This window comes from Ammospiza nelsoni, chromosome 5 (genome assembly GCF_027579445.1).
Source record: "Ammospiza nelsoni isolate bAmmNel1 chromosome 5, bAmmNel1.pri, whole genome shotgun sequence".
In the NCBI taxonomy this organism is placed as follows: domain Eukaryota; kingdom Metazoa; phylum Chordata; class Aves; order Passeriformes; family Passerellidae; genus Ammospiza; species Ammospiza nelsoni.
This window is the reverse complement of record NC_080637.1, coordinates 68,796,121-68,811,941: the sequence shown is the minus strand read 5'-3', so window position 1 is coordinate 68,811,941 and position 15,821 is coordinate 68,796,121. Positions and strand designations below refer to the sequence as shown.

The 15,821-nt window shown below is 50.2% G+C and overlaps 1 protein-coding gene across 1 annotated transcript in view; it reads right to left on the bottom strand.

The window, feature by feature from the left end:
- B4GALNT3 (beta-1,4-N-acetyl-galactosaminyltransferase 3) overlaps nucleotides 1–15,821 on the bottom strand; it is a 61,664-nt gene that overhangs the window by 9,972 nt on the left and 35,871 nt on the right. The window contains exons 3-14 of the mRNA XM_059472633.1: nucleotides 14,795–14,898; nucleotides 14,051–14,128; nucleotides 7,235–7,330; nucleotides 6,640–6,730; nucleotides 5,673–5,773; nucleotides 5,192–5,259; nucleotides 4,599–4,677; nucleotides 4,143–4,209; nucleotides 2,325–2,468; nucleotides 1,817–1,926; nucleotides 1,211–1,311; nucleotides 496–572 (exon numbers count right to left, since the gene is read on the bottom strand). Of these exons, the coding sequence (XP_059328616.1) occupies nucleotides 496–572; nucleotides 1,211–1,311; nucleotides 1,817–1,926; nucleotides 2,325–2,468; nucleotides 4,143–4,209; nucleotides 4,599–4,677; nucleotides 5,192–5,259; nucleotides 5,673–5,773; nucleotides 6,640–6,730; nucleotides 7,235–7,330; nucleotides 14,051–14,128; nucleotides 14,795–14,898 (1,116 nt within the window). The remainder of the gene's footprint in view (nucleotides 1–495; nucleotides 573–1,210; nucleotides 1,312–1,816; nucleotides 1,927–2,324; nucleotides 2,469–4,142; nucleotides 4,210–4,598; nucleotides 4,678–5,191; nucleotides 5,260–5,672; nucleotides 5,774–6,639; nucleotides 6,731–7,234; nucleotides 7,331–14,050; nucleotides 14,129–14,794; nucleotides 14,899–15,821) is intronic.

Sequence of the window (15,821 nt, the reverse complement as noted above, 5' to 3'; positions counted from 1 at the left end):
ACCAGGCAAGGGGGCAGCTCCTTCTCTCCTGCCTCCTCTCAGTGTTGTCTCTCCTGCCCAGAGGGACAGGGATGCTCTCCCATGTTGGAGCCATGCTCAGCCTCCTCAGCACTCACCACTGCCAAAGGTTGTGGAGCTGTCTGGCTTTGCCCTCAGCTCTGCAGGGCAGGTGTGACCACAGGCTGCCACACTGCACACCCCTGGCTGTGTTATTCCTGCCCATGGTTTTGCTAGAATTGCCCCTCAGCTAAGCTGTGGGCCTGAGAGCTGTCATGTTGTCTACTGCAGCCCCACTGTTTGGTGAGGTCCCAACCTGCCCTTAAGGGAAGTAAAAGTGGCAGCAAAAGTCTCCTCCCAGACACAGCAATCTGGCATGGAAAGGCTGAGACTTCTCTGGCATGGAAAGTCAACAGCTTCCTTCAGCTGGTGCTGCAAGACCACACACAAAAGTGACAGATAAAAGGATCCCCTGGGTTCTGAGATCAGGGCTCCTACCTGGCTGCTCTGTCCTTTCTCCAGAATCCAGGCTCTTCTCTGGCCGATCCATTTTCATATACTTGTAAAACCCAAATCTGCAGAGAGAAGAGCAAAACACAAGTTTGATGAATGTTACTTTGCCCTTTCCTTCCTTTCCTTCCTGGAAGAAGGAAAACGATTCTGAGCACAGGGGGGTCATAATCAGCTATCTTACTGGGAAAGTGACCCTCTTTATCCTGCAAAAAAGTCCTCCTGGATGGCTGGGAGTCCTTGCACAAGATGTCTGATTGTTGCAGTAGGGAGCATGCAACAAGTAGCAGCTCCCTTGTGGGGCCACCACTGGGATCTGAGCACCAGTGAAGATGAGTGACATGCATTTCTTCCCCCAGAGAAAGGCCTGGTGGTGGCCATAGTTTGGCTTTCACAGTAACAGCTATCAGGAGGCTCCAGCCACTTGCAGGCCAAGCTTGCTGGGAATACACTGCCTGATGTAAGAGAACAACCATGCTCTGACTCAGCTACTGGGCTAACAGTGCAAGAAAAGCATTGGTAGTTTCCCCTTGAGACCTAAACATATTTTCACTTAAGTTATCAAAAGAAACTATATGCTTTAATGTTTTGCAAGACATAAGGGATCTTTAAGAATTAAGAAGTGAGCATGAAATTCCACACCAATTCCAGCCTTCAAGCTTCTCCCCACCCTGCAAATAACCCCAAATTCACAGCATGCTACCTTTCCAAATAATAAGGGTTTTCCTGGTAGAAGCATTTGTTGTCTTTCTCCATGTGGCTCAGGCGAGTGTAATCATTTGGGTAAACAAAGGATAGATGAACCTGTGAAGAGGAGAGAAAGACAAAGTGAAACTCTCCTAAATGCCAGGCATCAGCCACAAGGTGATCCAAACATAGCTGCAGGATAACCAGCAGGAGTTGCTCACTCTTTCCCTGTCCAGGAGCAGGCTGTGAGAATGGAAGACAAAAGGAAGCATGCTGAGATATATGTATGTATGTATGTATGTATGTATGTATGCATGTGCCTTTTACCCTCTCCCTCAGCATCTGCCCACCTCTCTAACTGTGAGCTCAAGTCCTACAACAGAGTGAGAACTAACTGGGGGAGAAGTGGCCAAGTCCTCCTGAAGAGATGCCCATGGCTTTAGTAATCCACACACACTACAGTCCCCCCCATGGAGAATGAAACCCTCAGCCACTGTGAGATTCCCTGCAAAGGCAGGGCGGCCTTTGGCTAACACGGGGTCTCTTGCCCTATGGCTAATGGGATTTCTTCTTCCTCCTTGTGTGTCCCTGGGCAAAAATCAAGTTAAGAAGTCCAACTTACAAACTGGAGGCCCTGGTAGCGCTGCAGAGGAAATCCATTCACCAGGTAGCTGGGCTTGTAGGGGCAGTCAGGCAGGGCCCGGCGCACGCGGGACTTGCTGAGCAGAGGCACTGCAGGCAAGGAACAAACAGGCAAGGGCTGCAGGAGGAGCCCTGCTGCAACCACCCACCAGCTCAGCTACTTCTGTCCCTGGGTTCTATTTAGCCATGTGAAATATTAAGGGATAGATTAAACAAATCTTCTTGCACAGCTCAGCTCTTTACATTCCTTTAAGACGCTCACACAAAAATATACTTGGGGATGTGGTTTGAGCTGGACACCAAGAAAGAGGAGCTGGATTTAGTCTGTGCTTTGTCTCCTACTCTGACTGATATTGTAGCTGTCCCTCTCTTTTACACCAGGAATAAAAAAGCATGGCCTGGATAACTGCAGTGCAGGAGGACAATCCTTCCCAGCTGTGCTCCTGCACAGGCTGCAGTTACTCCCTCAGCTGCTTTCCAAGTCTCACCTTCATAAAGAGTGTCCCGGGGGTCAGGCTTCAGCATATCTGCTGGGTGTACCCTGCTGCCAGTGCTGCCAGCAGCCCAGCTCCTGCCAGTGGCCAGCGTCTGCGGGATGTGCCCAACCTCATCCATCTTCAGAAGCGTCTCATCTGGAGACCAGAGAGAGAACACAAGGGGGAGACAGGGGCTAACTTGCTCCTTGTCCAAAAAACCACCTCTCTACAGTGCCAGCCCTTTCCAAATGGCATTGCATCCCTGGCACCAATGCTGTTTCTGGCACAGGCAAAGGAAAGGCTCTGACCCAGAAATCTGGATATAGAGAAGCTGTGGGGTGGGAACACGGCTTTCACTGAAAGCAAACACACACAAGGATGAGGAGTGGATGAAAATGACCTCCTGCCTTGGATACACCATCACTGAACAGGCTCCATGCTGGCAGGAACTCTGTATTGTTAGTATTAAGTTTCTTTTCAAAGGAGATGAAGAGAGATGAATGGGAGGAGAAACCTGAGGGGCAAAGGAAAGACCTTCAGTGGAGGAGGAGGATGTTACTCCAGAAAGGGAATGAAGCCCCACAGAAAGCCAAGAACAACAGGCAGCTCAAACTCAAAACTGGGTATTGGTTACATTTTTCCTTGGGTGCTGCTGTCACAGGGCTTCATGTCTCCATGGATCTTACTCTAAAATGAGGGGAACTGAATAAATATCCATGAAGGAAAAGCAACATCCTGCCAAGGGCACTGGTGTGCAACTTTGGGGTACTGAACTACATGGAACCCCAGAAAGAATGGGATGTCATGTAATACAGCCAAAGGCTAATACGAACAAGGGAAAAAACTATGGGCAGAAGGCACAGATAAAAATGAGACTGCAGTACTGTACCTAATTGTGAAGGGGTCTTCTGGAATGTCAGCCTTCTATTATACTGGTAATGAGTAAGAAGAAAAGAGAAGAAGGAAGAAGGATGAGGATGGAGGACCAAATGGAAAGCCTAGTCCTAGCCACAAGGGAGGTTTCAGAAAATGCAGCAGCAGGTTGTGATCCAAGACACAGCAAACAGATGCCTTGATTACATCAGGGAGTCTTCCATGCACAAAAGGGCTGCTATGAAAAAAAACCCAGAAATGTTGGGAGACAACAGCAGTAGACATGGAAAGGGGGAATGCTGGCAGAGGAAAGTGATGATGACAAAGCTGGGTAAGGGTAAACAGGACTAAGGAGCTTCTTAACTGATAACACCATCACTTGATGTGCTAAGAAGGGTTTACAAAACAGGAGGGACTGGACTGATGTGTTTGCAGCAATCCAGCACCAACTCAGAGACTTGAAGCTGGGACAGAAGAAAGCAGCATCCCCCATCCTTGCCAGTGTATCCTGCTGTGTTCAGGACCCAGAGTGAAATCCCCTGAAGTGCCAGAGCAGCCCCTTCTCCCTGGTTGTGTCCAGCTGGCAGCATATTCCCACAGCTCCCATGTTTTGGGACTCGTGTTCCCCCTGGCTCTCAGCAAGCAATCTCCATCCTGCGTTACTCTCAATCCTCAACACTTCTCACCTTTGCAGACTCTCCTCTCTGCCCTTCCTCACTAGCTCTAGACTTCGCTGAAAAAATGCTCCAATCTTACTTCTGATTCTCCCATGTTTCATAATGAGTCACACTCTTGTCCAGAAATCTTTCTCCTGAACTGTCCCCACCTTTTTCTCCCAATGATGTGTATGCCTGGTATTTTCCTGGCTAGACAATGATTCATGGTGAAACACTGGATGCTGATACATTTAGGAAGAATGGGGAGGTGCTTGGGAAAACTTGTGATGAAGATACTTACTAGCAAAAAGGGAGAGATATTGGGAGTCAATGACTTTGAACTTTGCTTCTGGATCATTCAGTCTCCACTGGAACAGAGAAACACGTTAAAATGAAGTACCTATGGAGTTAACCAAGACTGAACAAAAGGAACACACAACCCCTACTAGGACTGAATTCACCCAGCAGCAAAAGACTGGGAATGAGCAGAGATCCCCCAGGACACATCCAACCAGGAAAGGCCAAAAAGCTTCAAGAGACACCAGAGAAGGCAGATGTATCCCAAATAAGCAGAGGAAGGGGTCCTGACACATGGCCAGGACTATCTCACACAGAAGTAGGTAAGGGCTCTGGGAGGGATGAGCCACATCTCATGCAATGAGGAGCTGAGGCCAGGGAAAGGAGGGAAATGGTTACAAACATCACTCCTGAGCTCTGTGGGGACACATATAGGGGACCACCATTTCCACAGACTCACTGCTACTTCCACATGGTCTGTTCCTCTGTCATCCTGCTTGTGCAGCACCTCAAAGTAGTACCTGCCCTCTGCTGACAACCTGCCAAGAACAAGGTGTCTGTCACCAGGAGCATTAAGGAACATTTCTTAGCTTGTCAGCAGACAATGAGTGCAGAGCAACCACACCCCTGAAACAACCTAATTCTCAGGGTAGGCGGGGTTAGTGCTGCCAAGAAAATTTAGATCCTGCCAGTGAGATAGGCAGCTTCACCTATGCACCTGGAGCAATCCAGAGCAATTCCCAGTTAATTCTGAATAACTCCCTCTCAGTGTGGCCTGCTGGGTTTTGGCCTCTAGGAAACTTGGAGACAGGAAGCTTGGGATACAGTTCATATAGGGGAGCCTGGATGTGCTGGTGGTTGATTGCTGCAGGGAAGAAAAACTCAGTGTTGCATTCCTGCAGTAAATCAGCCAGGCTTTGGCAATACCCCAGAGTAATCCCTTTCTCTGTATTGCGAAACTCCTCAGGGCAAGCCTGAGTGCTTTTCCCTTATCCTTGTGATTTCCTGGTCATGTGCAGAGCTGGCTGGGACTGGGGGACTTTGCTCACTCACCTCACCATGTTTGACTTCTGGCTGTGAAATTTCCCAAACTCTCCTGGTGCCGTCCACTCCTTCCCTGTCTGTGAAGAGATGGAAGATGGCTCTAGTTAATACGAGTTTCTTCCCTTGTTACTGCACTGACAATGATAAAAAAGGAAAATTTAACTCCCTCTTCCCTCCAATTCCTCAAAAAAGGAAAATTTAACTCCCTCTTCCCTCCAATTCCTCCTGGTAAGTCATCTGTGAAATTCATCACCTGTGGACAGATTTAAGTCCCCTAATTGTGAACAAGGGACTCCCAATAGCACTACCAAGAGGTAAATGGCTTAAGGTATCACATGTCATACCCCATCTGGCATCTGTGCTGATGCTGTCTGTGGTTGGGCAGGGAAAGAAACCCGGGTAGTCCAAGGAAGCAGCAAGTCAGGAAGGTCTCTGTTCCCACAGGAACATGAAAGCCTCGAGGGGAGAAGCCATGCAGCAGGCACTGTACCTTGCCTACGCTGGCCAGCAGCTGCACACCAGAGGGCTTTTCATCTGCACTCAGCCAGAACTCAGCGTTGTCATCTGCAGCAATGGCAAACTGAAACTCCCCTGTCGAGAGATGCAGGGAGTAAGTAGGGCTTTGGGGTAAGGGCTTGTGCACAGAACAGATCCTGCTCCTCTAAAATGCTCTCTTTACCCTTTTTCCTGGTGAGACCATCCTTCCCTTTTGATATTATCACCTTCCTGCCTTTGAACATCTCTGCTAACTCTGCTGTGACTGAAAACAAACTTCACAGATGTCACTGGTTCAGTGTCCCCCCCGCACTGGCTTGACCTGACATCTAACCTGGAAAGATAAGAAATCTATGCAAAGCCTCCCCTGACATCCCTTCTGCTTCCAGAGCAAAGTTTTGTGTGAGATGCAGTGTTTGGGTGGAGGAATGAGCCACAGAGGGAGACAGACGTGTCTGAGGTTCACCCTTTGTCCAGGGTCACAGGGATGGCAGCTGCAGGCCAGTGACAGAGGCTGATGCCAGCAGGCTGCTCGGGGCAGAGGCATGCAGCTGGGGGACACAGATGTCACTGCTGTCAGATGGCATTCATGGCAGCAGAAGGGACATCACTGATGTCACGGACAGTCCTGGCCATGCCAGGGAGGGAGGCAAAGCTCAGGGATTGTTCATAGCCATATACCCACCATGGGCTGTGCATTCACAACAGCATTGTTATTTATCAACATTCCTATCTGCTTTCTCCTTTATCAACACTTCCCATCTGCTTTCTCCTGTGCTTCTCCTACCAGGGAGAGGCAGACGTGCTTCCAGCCACACCACAGCCATGGCCAGTCACACACATCACCCACACAAGGGACCTGGTGTTGGAATTGCCAGGGTGAGGGCACCAGTGGTTCAGCACCAGGAGGGAAGGCAGGGGAAGGTGACAAGAGACACAGTGAAGGAACTCAGAGCCCTCACCATCAGTGAAAGGATGCAGGTAACCAAATATCCGGAGACCATAGTTGGTCCATTTTGGGGACACGGCCAACTTCTTCAGCATAGTTCTTGTCTGAAATGGAAGAAGAAAAAATTAATAGAAATAATTTTAGATGTGATAGGAAGAAGGGAAGAATCAAAAACCCTGGGACAGGTGGGCAGAGGGTTTTCTCTGAGAGGAGGATGGAGGCAGAGTGAAAGAGCCAACCGAGTAAGAAATGAGATGGAGCAGGTGCTGCTGAGAAGGGGATGCACTGAGATGGTGGGGACAGGACATGGCATGGAAGCCAATTGGAAGGAGAACACCAAATACAGGGCTCCTTCACCTGTGTCTGAGCCCTGGCAGGCCAGCAGGTGTGAAATGACCCTCCCCAGTGCAGCAGAAGGGCTGCTACCCTTGAACCCTTCTGCTCCCTCAGCAGGAAGACAGAGGAGGTGGGTGAGAGGGAGGTGGTGGATTTTAACAAAAAGCAGGACAGAGAGGGAGGCAGGGGCAGGATGTGAAGGGAACAATGGTGATCCACCTGGGAAGCTGAGCTGGGAAGTGCAGGGCAGTGGATGCCATGGTCTTACTCACGTGAGGGAAGAGAGGGAAGTGCAGGTTTCTCCTGAGCTGCTCGATGGAGCTGCCACACCAGTCCTCAAACACATGCAGGTTGGCCTGGCCCTGGAACTAGAAGGCAGAAGTGGCGCACCATGAACTGCTGCACCCAACCCCTGTGTCCCTCCTCTGCTCTGACAGCCTTGGCCAGAGCCCCTGGAGTGCTCGGGACAGTGAAGGAAGATTCCTTAGATATGATGCACTGCTCTGCAGGGTCCAGAGCACTGCTGCTCATCTGCTGAAGGTGTGGGGTTGGCACACACACCTGAATGGCACCAGGGAACTGTGCTAATGCTTGGGACACCTCAGTTCCATGGCTGGGCTCTGCTCCATCAAGGAGGTGTTTCACCAGAGGGCTGTGCTCGGAGGCCGTGGTGTGGAACACACAGCAGCTCCCCATGATGTAACATCTGATGTTCTGCAAGAAAGTGTTTTGGACTCCCTCACCATCTCAGGGCTATTTTCCTGACCTGAGGAAGAAGGGACACCCTAGGGAGGGGAGATGCTTCTCAAAGCACATCCTACAGCTAAAGCTGATGGAAGATGGTGGGCACAGGGAGATGGAGGCCCAGCAGAGCAGGGAGCAGCAGCACAGGCAGCTCAGTGGGCAGCACAGCCTCTGAGTGTCTGCAGAGACACAGAAACACTGAGGGAGGTGGGGGTTCCAGCCTGGAGAGCACAGGAGGGTGTGCAGTGTGAGCACAGCTCCCTGCCAGGCAGCCAGCCCCATCAGGACATGCTGCCACTGTCCAGCTGAGACCTGCAGCACAGCAGGGCTGGGAAAAGCTTGCTGGCCACTGTGGGACTTGAGCAAAACACTCCTGAAAGGACAGATTTATTTCTGTCAGAGCCACTCAGAAGGGACTCACTGCTCCCCAGCAAAGTCCAAGCTTTCTGCCTGCAGCCAGTGGAGCTGGATACTGAAACCTTCCTTGCAGTACTGGCATCCAACAGTGAAGAATAAATAATCTGGAGACGGTACAAGCTACCTTAGATGGCAAAAGGCTGAAGAAAGGATTAGGTTGCCTTGGGACTGGGGAGGTTTTGCTGTGGCTGTCTTGCCTATATAAGGGCTGTGGGAGCAGGGCTGGGGAAACAGCCTGAACAGCACCCAAATGTCTACAGATGGCAGCAAATTCTTAGTTTTTGCTGGGGAGGCTCTAGCAGGCCTGAAGCAGCACAGTGGAGGAGGGTCCAGCCTCTCTGTGCACTTCTGCCAGAGAAACTTCTTCACTGAGTTATTTTTCCCAGGATGGTGGGCTTGGGGTGTGCTTTGAAATAAACTGTGGCTTGAAGGAAGGCTGTGAAGCAGATCTGGCTCCACAGCAGTGATGCTCCTTGTGAGCTGTGGATTTTTAGTTGCGCATGTGAAAACCATTCCTGTGTGCCAGGCAAAGCACATTCACAACCACTGCTGCTCTGGAGTGGTCTCTCATCAGCCCCCTCTCACTGGTGTCCCCACTGCCAGGGCTTGATGGAAGTCTGAGAGCTCATGATGCCCCCCACAAACATCTCCTCCTCCTCTGCTGACATCCATCAGCCTGGATTCTGCCCTCCAGACAGGAGGAAAAGCAGCAAGGCAAAGTGGATGGAATTCCTCAGAGCATCGCACAGAATCAGAGTGGAGACAGACAGAGGGCTCAGAGTGATGGAGGCAGCCAAAAGAAACCTGGGGCTCTGCAGGAACTTGTGATACAAATAAATCACTGCAAGCGTGACAAACACTGGACTGGAACTTAATTGCTGTGCAGTCCCGTGCCCCTGGGCCAAATCCAGCTTCACACCCAAGGGTCTTACACTGCTTTTCTCAGCCAAATCAAATAATGACAACTGCTGCTTCTTGTGGAACATGAAGTGAGAGGAACAGGCTGGGCTCCCACAGAGAACCACTGCCAGAAGCTGAGTCCTGTGGAAGTCTGCTGCTACTCACAAATTATTCTGGTTTTTGGGGATTTTTTTTTTTTTTGAGAACTGCTTGCACAGGGCAGGCAGCAGCTCAGAGCTCTATGAAACGTAGCACAACACTCCCACACTGTGGCCAGGCTGGCACTGCAGCTCACTGCTGCCAAAGACAGAGCCCGGGGATGATCTCAAAGCTCAGGACTGCAACGAAGCTGGGCTGGCTTTGACACGGGGCAGCCCAAATGCAAAGCCAGATATTTATGAGGCAAATCCCAAAAGACTGGCTATACTTGCTCAAGTGTTTGCAGAGTAAAACTTGGACCAGTTCCACTGCAATACAAAACTTCACTGCACTTTGGCAGTATTAGGGAGAGGGCAGCCTAATAAAAAATAAGGCAGACAGCACTGTACTAGGTACACCATCAATACTTACAGAGATAATTCCTGAGATTTCTAGCCCCACACTCCTACCACCAATGTCTTCACAAACCCTCCACAGAGGAGATTCTGGCAGGAGTTAATGAGATCACCTTGCTCTCCTGCACTCACAACTACTAGAAGTAATTACTGGTAAATAATAAGTATTTCTTGCATGCGATTTTAAAATATTTTCTAAATCAACAAATTTTCTCCTGAGTAAAGGCAGCTTAACTTAGTTTCTGTTTCCTCTTAAAGGGAAAAAAAGAACACTATTGACAGATAAGTGCTGGCTGCCCAAAGTGCTGCTTTGGGACTGAAAACTGAGCTAGGCTTTAATTTTAGGCCCCCACGAGTCATCAGCGTAGCAGCTGTTTTGAAACTCTATCACCTCTGTCCCTCCAACTCAATTCACAGCTGCCCATTACAGGCAGCTGAGAAATTCTTCTGTTTGCTATATGAGTAAAACATGCAACATGGTGTAAAAATCTCCTGCTTGGGGCTTTTACAGATTGAAGTTATAGAGCAATTCATGTGCACAGAAATGTCAATGGATTTTCTAAAATATGGTTTTTAGAACATGATTCTAAAACATGGTTGCTGAATTTGATTTCCCAGCTTGGCCTATGTTTGACTTCCTACCTGGCCCTGCTTTGCAAAAGGAAATTTAGGACCTGGCAAGCAACAAGTTAAGTTTCCCCTCCTCCCCTTAAAAACATCAAAAATGTTTTTAAGGGGAGAAGGGGAAATCTCCCCTTAAAAACATTGAAAATTCTGGGTAGACTAATTTGGCCAGAACCAGGAACAGAAACCATGAGTCTGAGCATTCAAAGGAGCTGGTTTTATGCAACCTTCCCATTTAGAGGGTTTCTCCTGCCCTTGAGGCTTCTCCAACACCTTTCCCCAGTTGCTTATCACCCTGCTGAAATAGCAGCAGTGCATGATCCCAACTCAGGCACACAACAGGCACAGGTCACACACCAAGGGCACCAGAACAGGGACAGTGAGTGCGCCCTGGAGCACACAGAGCACAGTGTGAGTGTGCCCTGGAGCACACAGAGCAGGGTGAGTGTGCCCTGGAGCACACACAGCACAGTCTGAGTGTGCCCTGGAACACACACAGCACAGGGTGAGTGTGCCCTGGAGCACACACAGCACAGTGTGAGTGTGCCCTGGAGCACACACAGCACAGGGTGAGTGTGCCCTGGAGCACACACAGCACAGTGTGAGTGTGCCCTGGAGCACACAGCACAGGGTGAGTGTGCCCTGGAGCACACAGCACAGGGTGAGTGTGCCCTGGAGCACACACAGCACAGGGTGAGTGTGCCCTGGAGCACACAGCACAGGGTGAGTGTGCCCTGGAGCACACAGCACAGGGTGAGTGTGACCTGGAGCACACAGAGCAGGGTGAGTGTGCCCTGGAGCACACACAGCACAGTGTGAGTGTGCCCTGGAGCACACAGAGCAGGGTGAGTGTGTCCTGGAGCACACACAGCACAGTGTGAGTGTGCCCTGGAGCACACACAGCACAGGGTGAGTGTGCCCTGGAGCACACACAGCACAGTGTGAGTGTGCCCTGGAGCACACAGCACAGTGTGAGTGTGCCCTGGAGCACACACAGCACAGGGTGAGTGTGCCCTGGAGCACACACAGCACAGGGTGAGTGTGCCCTGGAACACACAGCACAGTGTGAGTGTGCCCTGGAGCACACAGCACAGTGTGAGTGTGCCCTGGAGCACACAGAGCAGGGTGAGTGTGTCCTGGAGCACACACAGCACAGGGTGAGTGTGCCCTGGAGCACACACAGCACAGGGTGAGTGTGCCCTGGAGCACACAGCACAGTGTGAGTGTGCCCTGGAGCACACAGCTCCTTGTGCTGAGCAAGGAGCCCAGGTAAGAAAGATCTGTGCAAGCAGCAAAGCTGAGAGAATTGCAGCAGCAGAGACACGACCTCCTGCCCTTTAACTGGAGCAGGATGGAGAGGAGAAGCTTTCCTAATTTAATCCTGGGCAGCTTTGGCATCACAGAGGCAAATCAGCTGCATAGCTGCACGCAGCCCAGGGAATGATAAACAGGGCACAGAGAGGGCTTGAGCCGCAGAAGAAAGGCGACGTTGTGCTGCCAACCAGAAACTCCTGAGGCTGTGAGACTCTTCTGTCTCCTCAGAGTGGCTGGGGCCCCTCCTCCTGCCTGGCCCAGCTCCCCTGGCTGGGTGACACTGAGCAGCCAGCAGCTGGGCTTGGCAGCACGCTCTGCTGTGCTGGGCACTTGTGGGAATCCATCAAGACAGGTTAGCAAGGCAGCCCTGTGTGGATGGGCACGAGAGGACAGGGAAGGGACATCAGCAGAGACAGAGTGAGCAGCAACAGCTTTGTCTTTCAGTCCTCTCAGGAAAGGATGATGCTTTCTCTTGGGGCAGGTCTGGGAGCAGGACAACACCCCAGCACCATCCTTTGGTTTTGTGCAGCACCTGTGCAACTGTACAGGTGTTACCTGTCCTGAACATCCCTCACACCTCCCTGCAGAGAGAAGGCTGCGCAGGCATGAAGAAGGAATGGACATTTTAAATGCACCCCAGCACTGCCCAGACCTTTCTCCTCTCAGAGCTGAGCAGATGCTTTTGCAGAGGTAAATGAGAACAGCCTGGCTAAACCTTTCAGTCATTTTCTGAAAGTTCTGCCCACGCCTACAGCAGTGTCAAATGCAGCTCTACCCTGATGATAGCCAGGCACGTTTCTGAATCAATGAAACAAAACTCTCCAGCCTGGGCAGGCAGTGTGTGATGCTGGGAGCTGGAAGACTTTGCTCTGGTGCCTGAAGGTGACAGTAAGGGTAACAACCATCATGTGCACAGGCATCTTGAGGAACCAGGAGCAAGGGTGAACCCTCCTTTCCCCCAGGTGCCACAGTAAAACTTCAATTTGGGATTTCCAATGAGCACACTTTCCTATATCATTATCCAAGGCTGAAGACTTAAGCTGCCTATCTCATATCCTGAAACTGAGAGAGGAAAACTGAAACCTGTCCTTTTTTGGCAATGCTGGCTGCCAGCTCACTCTGCAACCCTGTTAATTATTTATGTTTTTCAGGAATATGCCTCTCTATTAAAACAAAGCCCAGCTCCCTGAGCTGTGTGAGGCAACCTGGTGTCCCTCGCCCCAGGAATCAGGCTGCAATTAAGTTATTAGAGATGCTGTGGGAAGGGCACAATGGGATTACAGACCCAGGGTAATTAATTTGGGCAGAGTCACAGAAAAACTTAATCCCCAGGCTGGGAGAAATTTCAGTTGGTGGTTGGGAGGACAGCAAGCAGCTCTGCACAGAGCTGTGCCCATGGATCCCTCTCCAGCTCCTGCAGCTGGCACTGGTGAAGCACTGGCCTCTGTTTGCAGTCAGGGGGACTCTGCTGACCCTCTGGGCACACACAGTGCTGCAGCAAGGGCAGGAAATTTTGCTTTATACAGCAAAAGAGAAAAGTGCCCAGGCCACAAATGCACCTCTAACCTGGCCAAGGCTCACTGCACACCACAGCTGGCCACTCTCCAGATTCATTGCTCTGGGAAATCTTGAGACCCAGGCTCCAGCTGGGACCAGCACTCCAGAGCCCATGCTCTAATGCAGAACAGATCAATGGCCTGATCTGGTTCTGGGCTCTGGAACGTGGCTGATGCTGCTGCTACTGCCAGGAAAGCTAAGGCCGCAGGCACCTGAACTGCTCCGTGGTGTGGCTGGATGGATACACCCGCCATTACCAGATCGGGAGATCTGAGTGCAGGGCCAGCAGCCTGCTCCCTCTCCCCTGGGGACTCACAGAGGCTCCTTAATTTGTGCAGGTCTCTAATCACCTTGAGGAATTTAGTGAGCTGGCTCCATTAACTGAATGCCCCCTGGCTGGTGTCCCTCTCATTAGAAGCAGGCTGCATTGCTCCCTTATCTGAAGAGGAATGATGAGATAAGGGAACAGGGGAGGAAAGAGTAATTGAGGCATGAAGGAAACAAAGGGAGTGTTTACCCCAGCCTGCAAGGGTCACCAGAGAGGGTCTCTGTTCATGGAAGAGCCACTGAAGTGGAGAAATCTCCACCTGTGACATGCAGAAAACCTTAATCCCCTTTTGGATAGCAAAAGCCAGAGCAAGAGCAGAGTGACACTTCTGCATGTATTTGCTCGTTGAATGATTGGCCCTACACACCCCAGCCCTGAATAAACTTCACTTTTCAGGAAGGTAGAGGGCTGCCTGGAATTGCAGGTGGGTGCTTGGAGCCTTGAGGAGTTGTGGAGACAACAAATTACCTGGAATCCTGACACTCCAGTCTTTCCAGATGATTACTCAGGTCTGTAAGCACCGTTAAGCAGGGAGTGGACTTCTGGTAAAGTGAATTAATTTCCAGGCATACCTCCCTGCCTTTCATTTTTGCTGTACAGGTCTCTAGCCATAACCCCCCTCACCCAAAATGATGGAGAAAGGCACTCACCTCTGGCATCCATGGGACAGGGCTGCCAACAGCTGCATAATTTGATTTATTCCTCCCACCTATTTGCAGCTCTTGGACCTGAAATACAAGCAGAGCAAAGTCAAAATACTCTGAAAAATGGCACAGCACTGACATGTACAAGGTGGTTCTACACAAGCTCTACAAGAGGGTTCAAACCTCCTCACAAGAACATATGAGAAAATAAAACAAGTTTTCAAGCTCCCTTTCCAAAGGACAGACCAGATATCATGGATGTAACAGGGTGAAAATGCTCCCTGTTTCTTTTGACAGCATATTTACATGAGGGAAAAGGATACCAGTATTTTATAACTGCTTGCTAGAGTTAACTTTAGCACAGAGTTAAAACTCAGGTCATTCTCTGGGGGTTTTTTCCCCCATCTATGTTTCAAAAATGTTCAAGCAAAAGCTCTCCCAGCACTGCCTTCACTCAACAGCACTGAGATGGGCTTCACTGGAGAGCAATGAACTCTCTGCAGACCTTTCACTTCTGCTTCTATCTTGCCTTCCTGTGCCACAAGCCCAGCCAGCCTCATCCCCCTGCCGTGGCTTGGGACACCTAAAACACCTTAATTGGCCACAGTGGGGCCATTGTAGGTTCACATTGCTGTGACTCAGCTCAGATTTTGCCTGTGGCAAGCTCTCCTTCCTGTGAGAAGTGAGATTGGTCTCTTGGGGCCAGCATGAGAGAGGAAGGGCTGCCCTTCTGCACGTTCTGCTCCTCACCTGGTGTCCCAGCCTCTGAGGATAGTCCAGCTGAAGGCTTGTGTCCCCACCTGGGGCACTGGGGTCTGACAGAACCTTAGCAAGCTCCCTCCAGCTCTCATATCCTGTGCAGAGGAAACAGAAAGGTGTCAGGGAACAGAAAGGTGTCTTTTTTTCTTAAAAAAAGAAAGTGTAGCAGTCACCAGTATGAACTGGTCTTGCAGGGCTGAGAGACTCTAACAGCCTGGAATGGTCCAGCAGAGATGTGGAGTTGTTTTATGTTGCTCAGAGTTGGCAGACTGGTACAGAGAGAAAAACTGCCTGTATTTTCCTTAAAAGCTCTTCCCTCCTTCTTATTAATGTAATACTTAAATAAAATTCATAGCTCTAAGATTTCATTAATCACCACACAACTAGGAACATTCTTTAAATTACTCAGATAAAAAAAAAAACAGGCAACAGAAATCAGTTCACCCCTGGAGATTCACAGAGGGAAGACACCAAGAGCAGCAGCATTTTTCCTTTTGTGCAGAGGGGAGAGGTTCTTTGGTTTCATTGTTCCACTCAGCACTTCACTGCCCTGTGGAATAAGCTCAGGACAAAGCATCAGTAACCTGTTTCCACGCTCTGGAAGGGCTGCTGGCCACCAGAGCCAGCCACCCTGGCTACTCCAGCATCCTGGCATGGAGCCTGCCTGCCAGCAAACACAGAAGGCTGGCTGCACACAAGTGCCAATGGCTGACATCTCTTTGACCCTTGGAAAAGAGAAGAAAGGGAGGCAATTCTCTGTGTTGTACAAATATTTACCTAGCACACCAGCCAAGCACAGAGCAGACAAAGGAGCTACGAATGAATCTGGAGGCAGTGATTTCCTTGCTGGGTAATTTGTGCTTTGACAAGCCAATTCTCCAGCATGGTAGGAAATGATTTTCAGAATATAATAGGATCAACACTCCCTTTAGGGAAAGTTCTTGGCACTCCACTTCTGAAAAGATTGGCTTTTCCCTAGGGGTCTCCACAGGACACCCTCGAAGAAGGACCTGGTTTT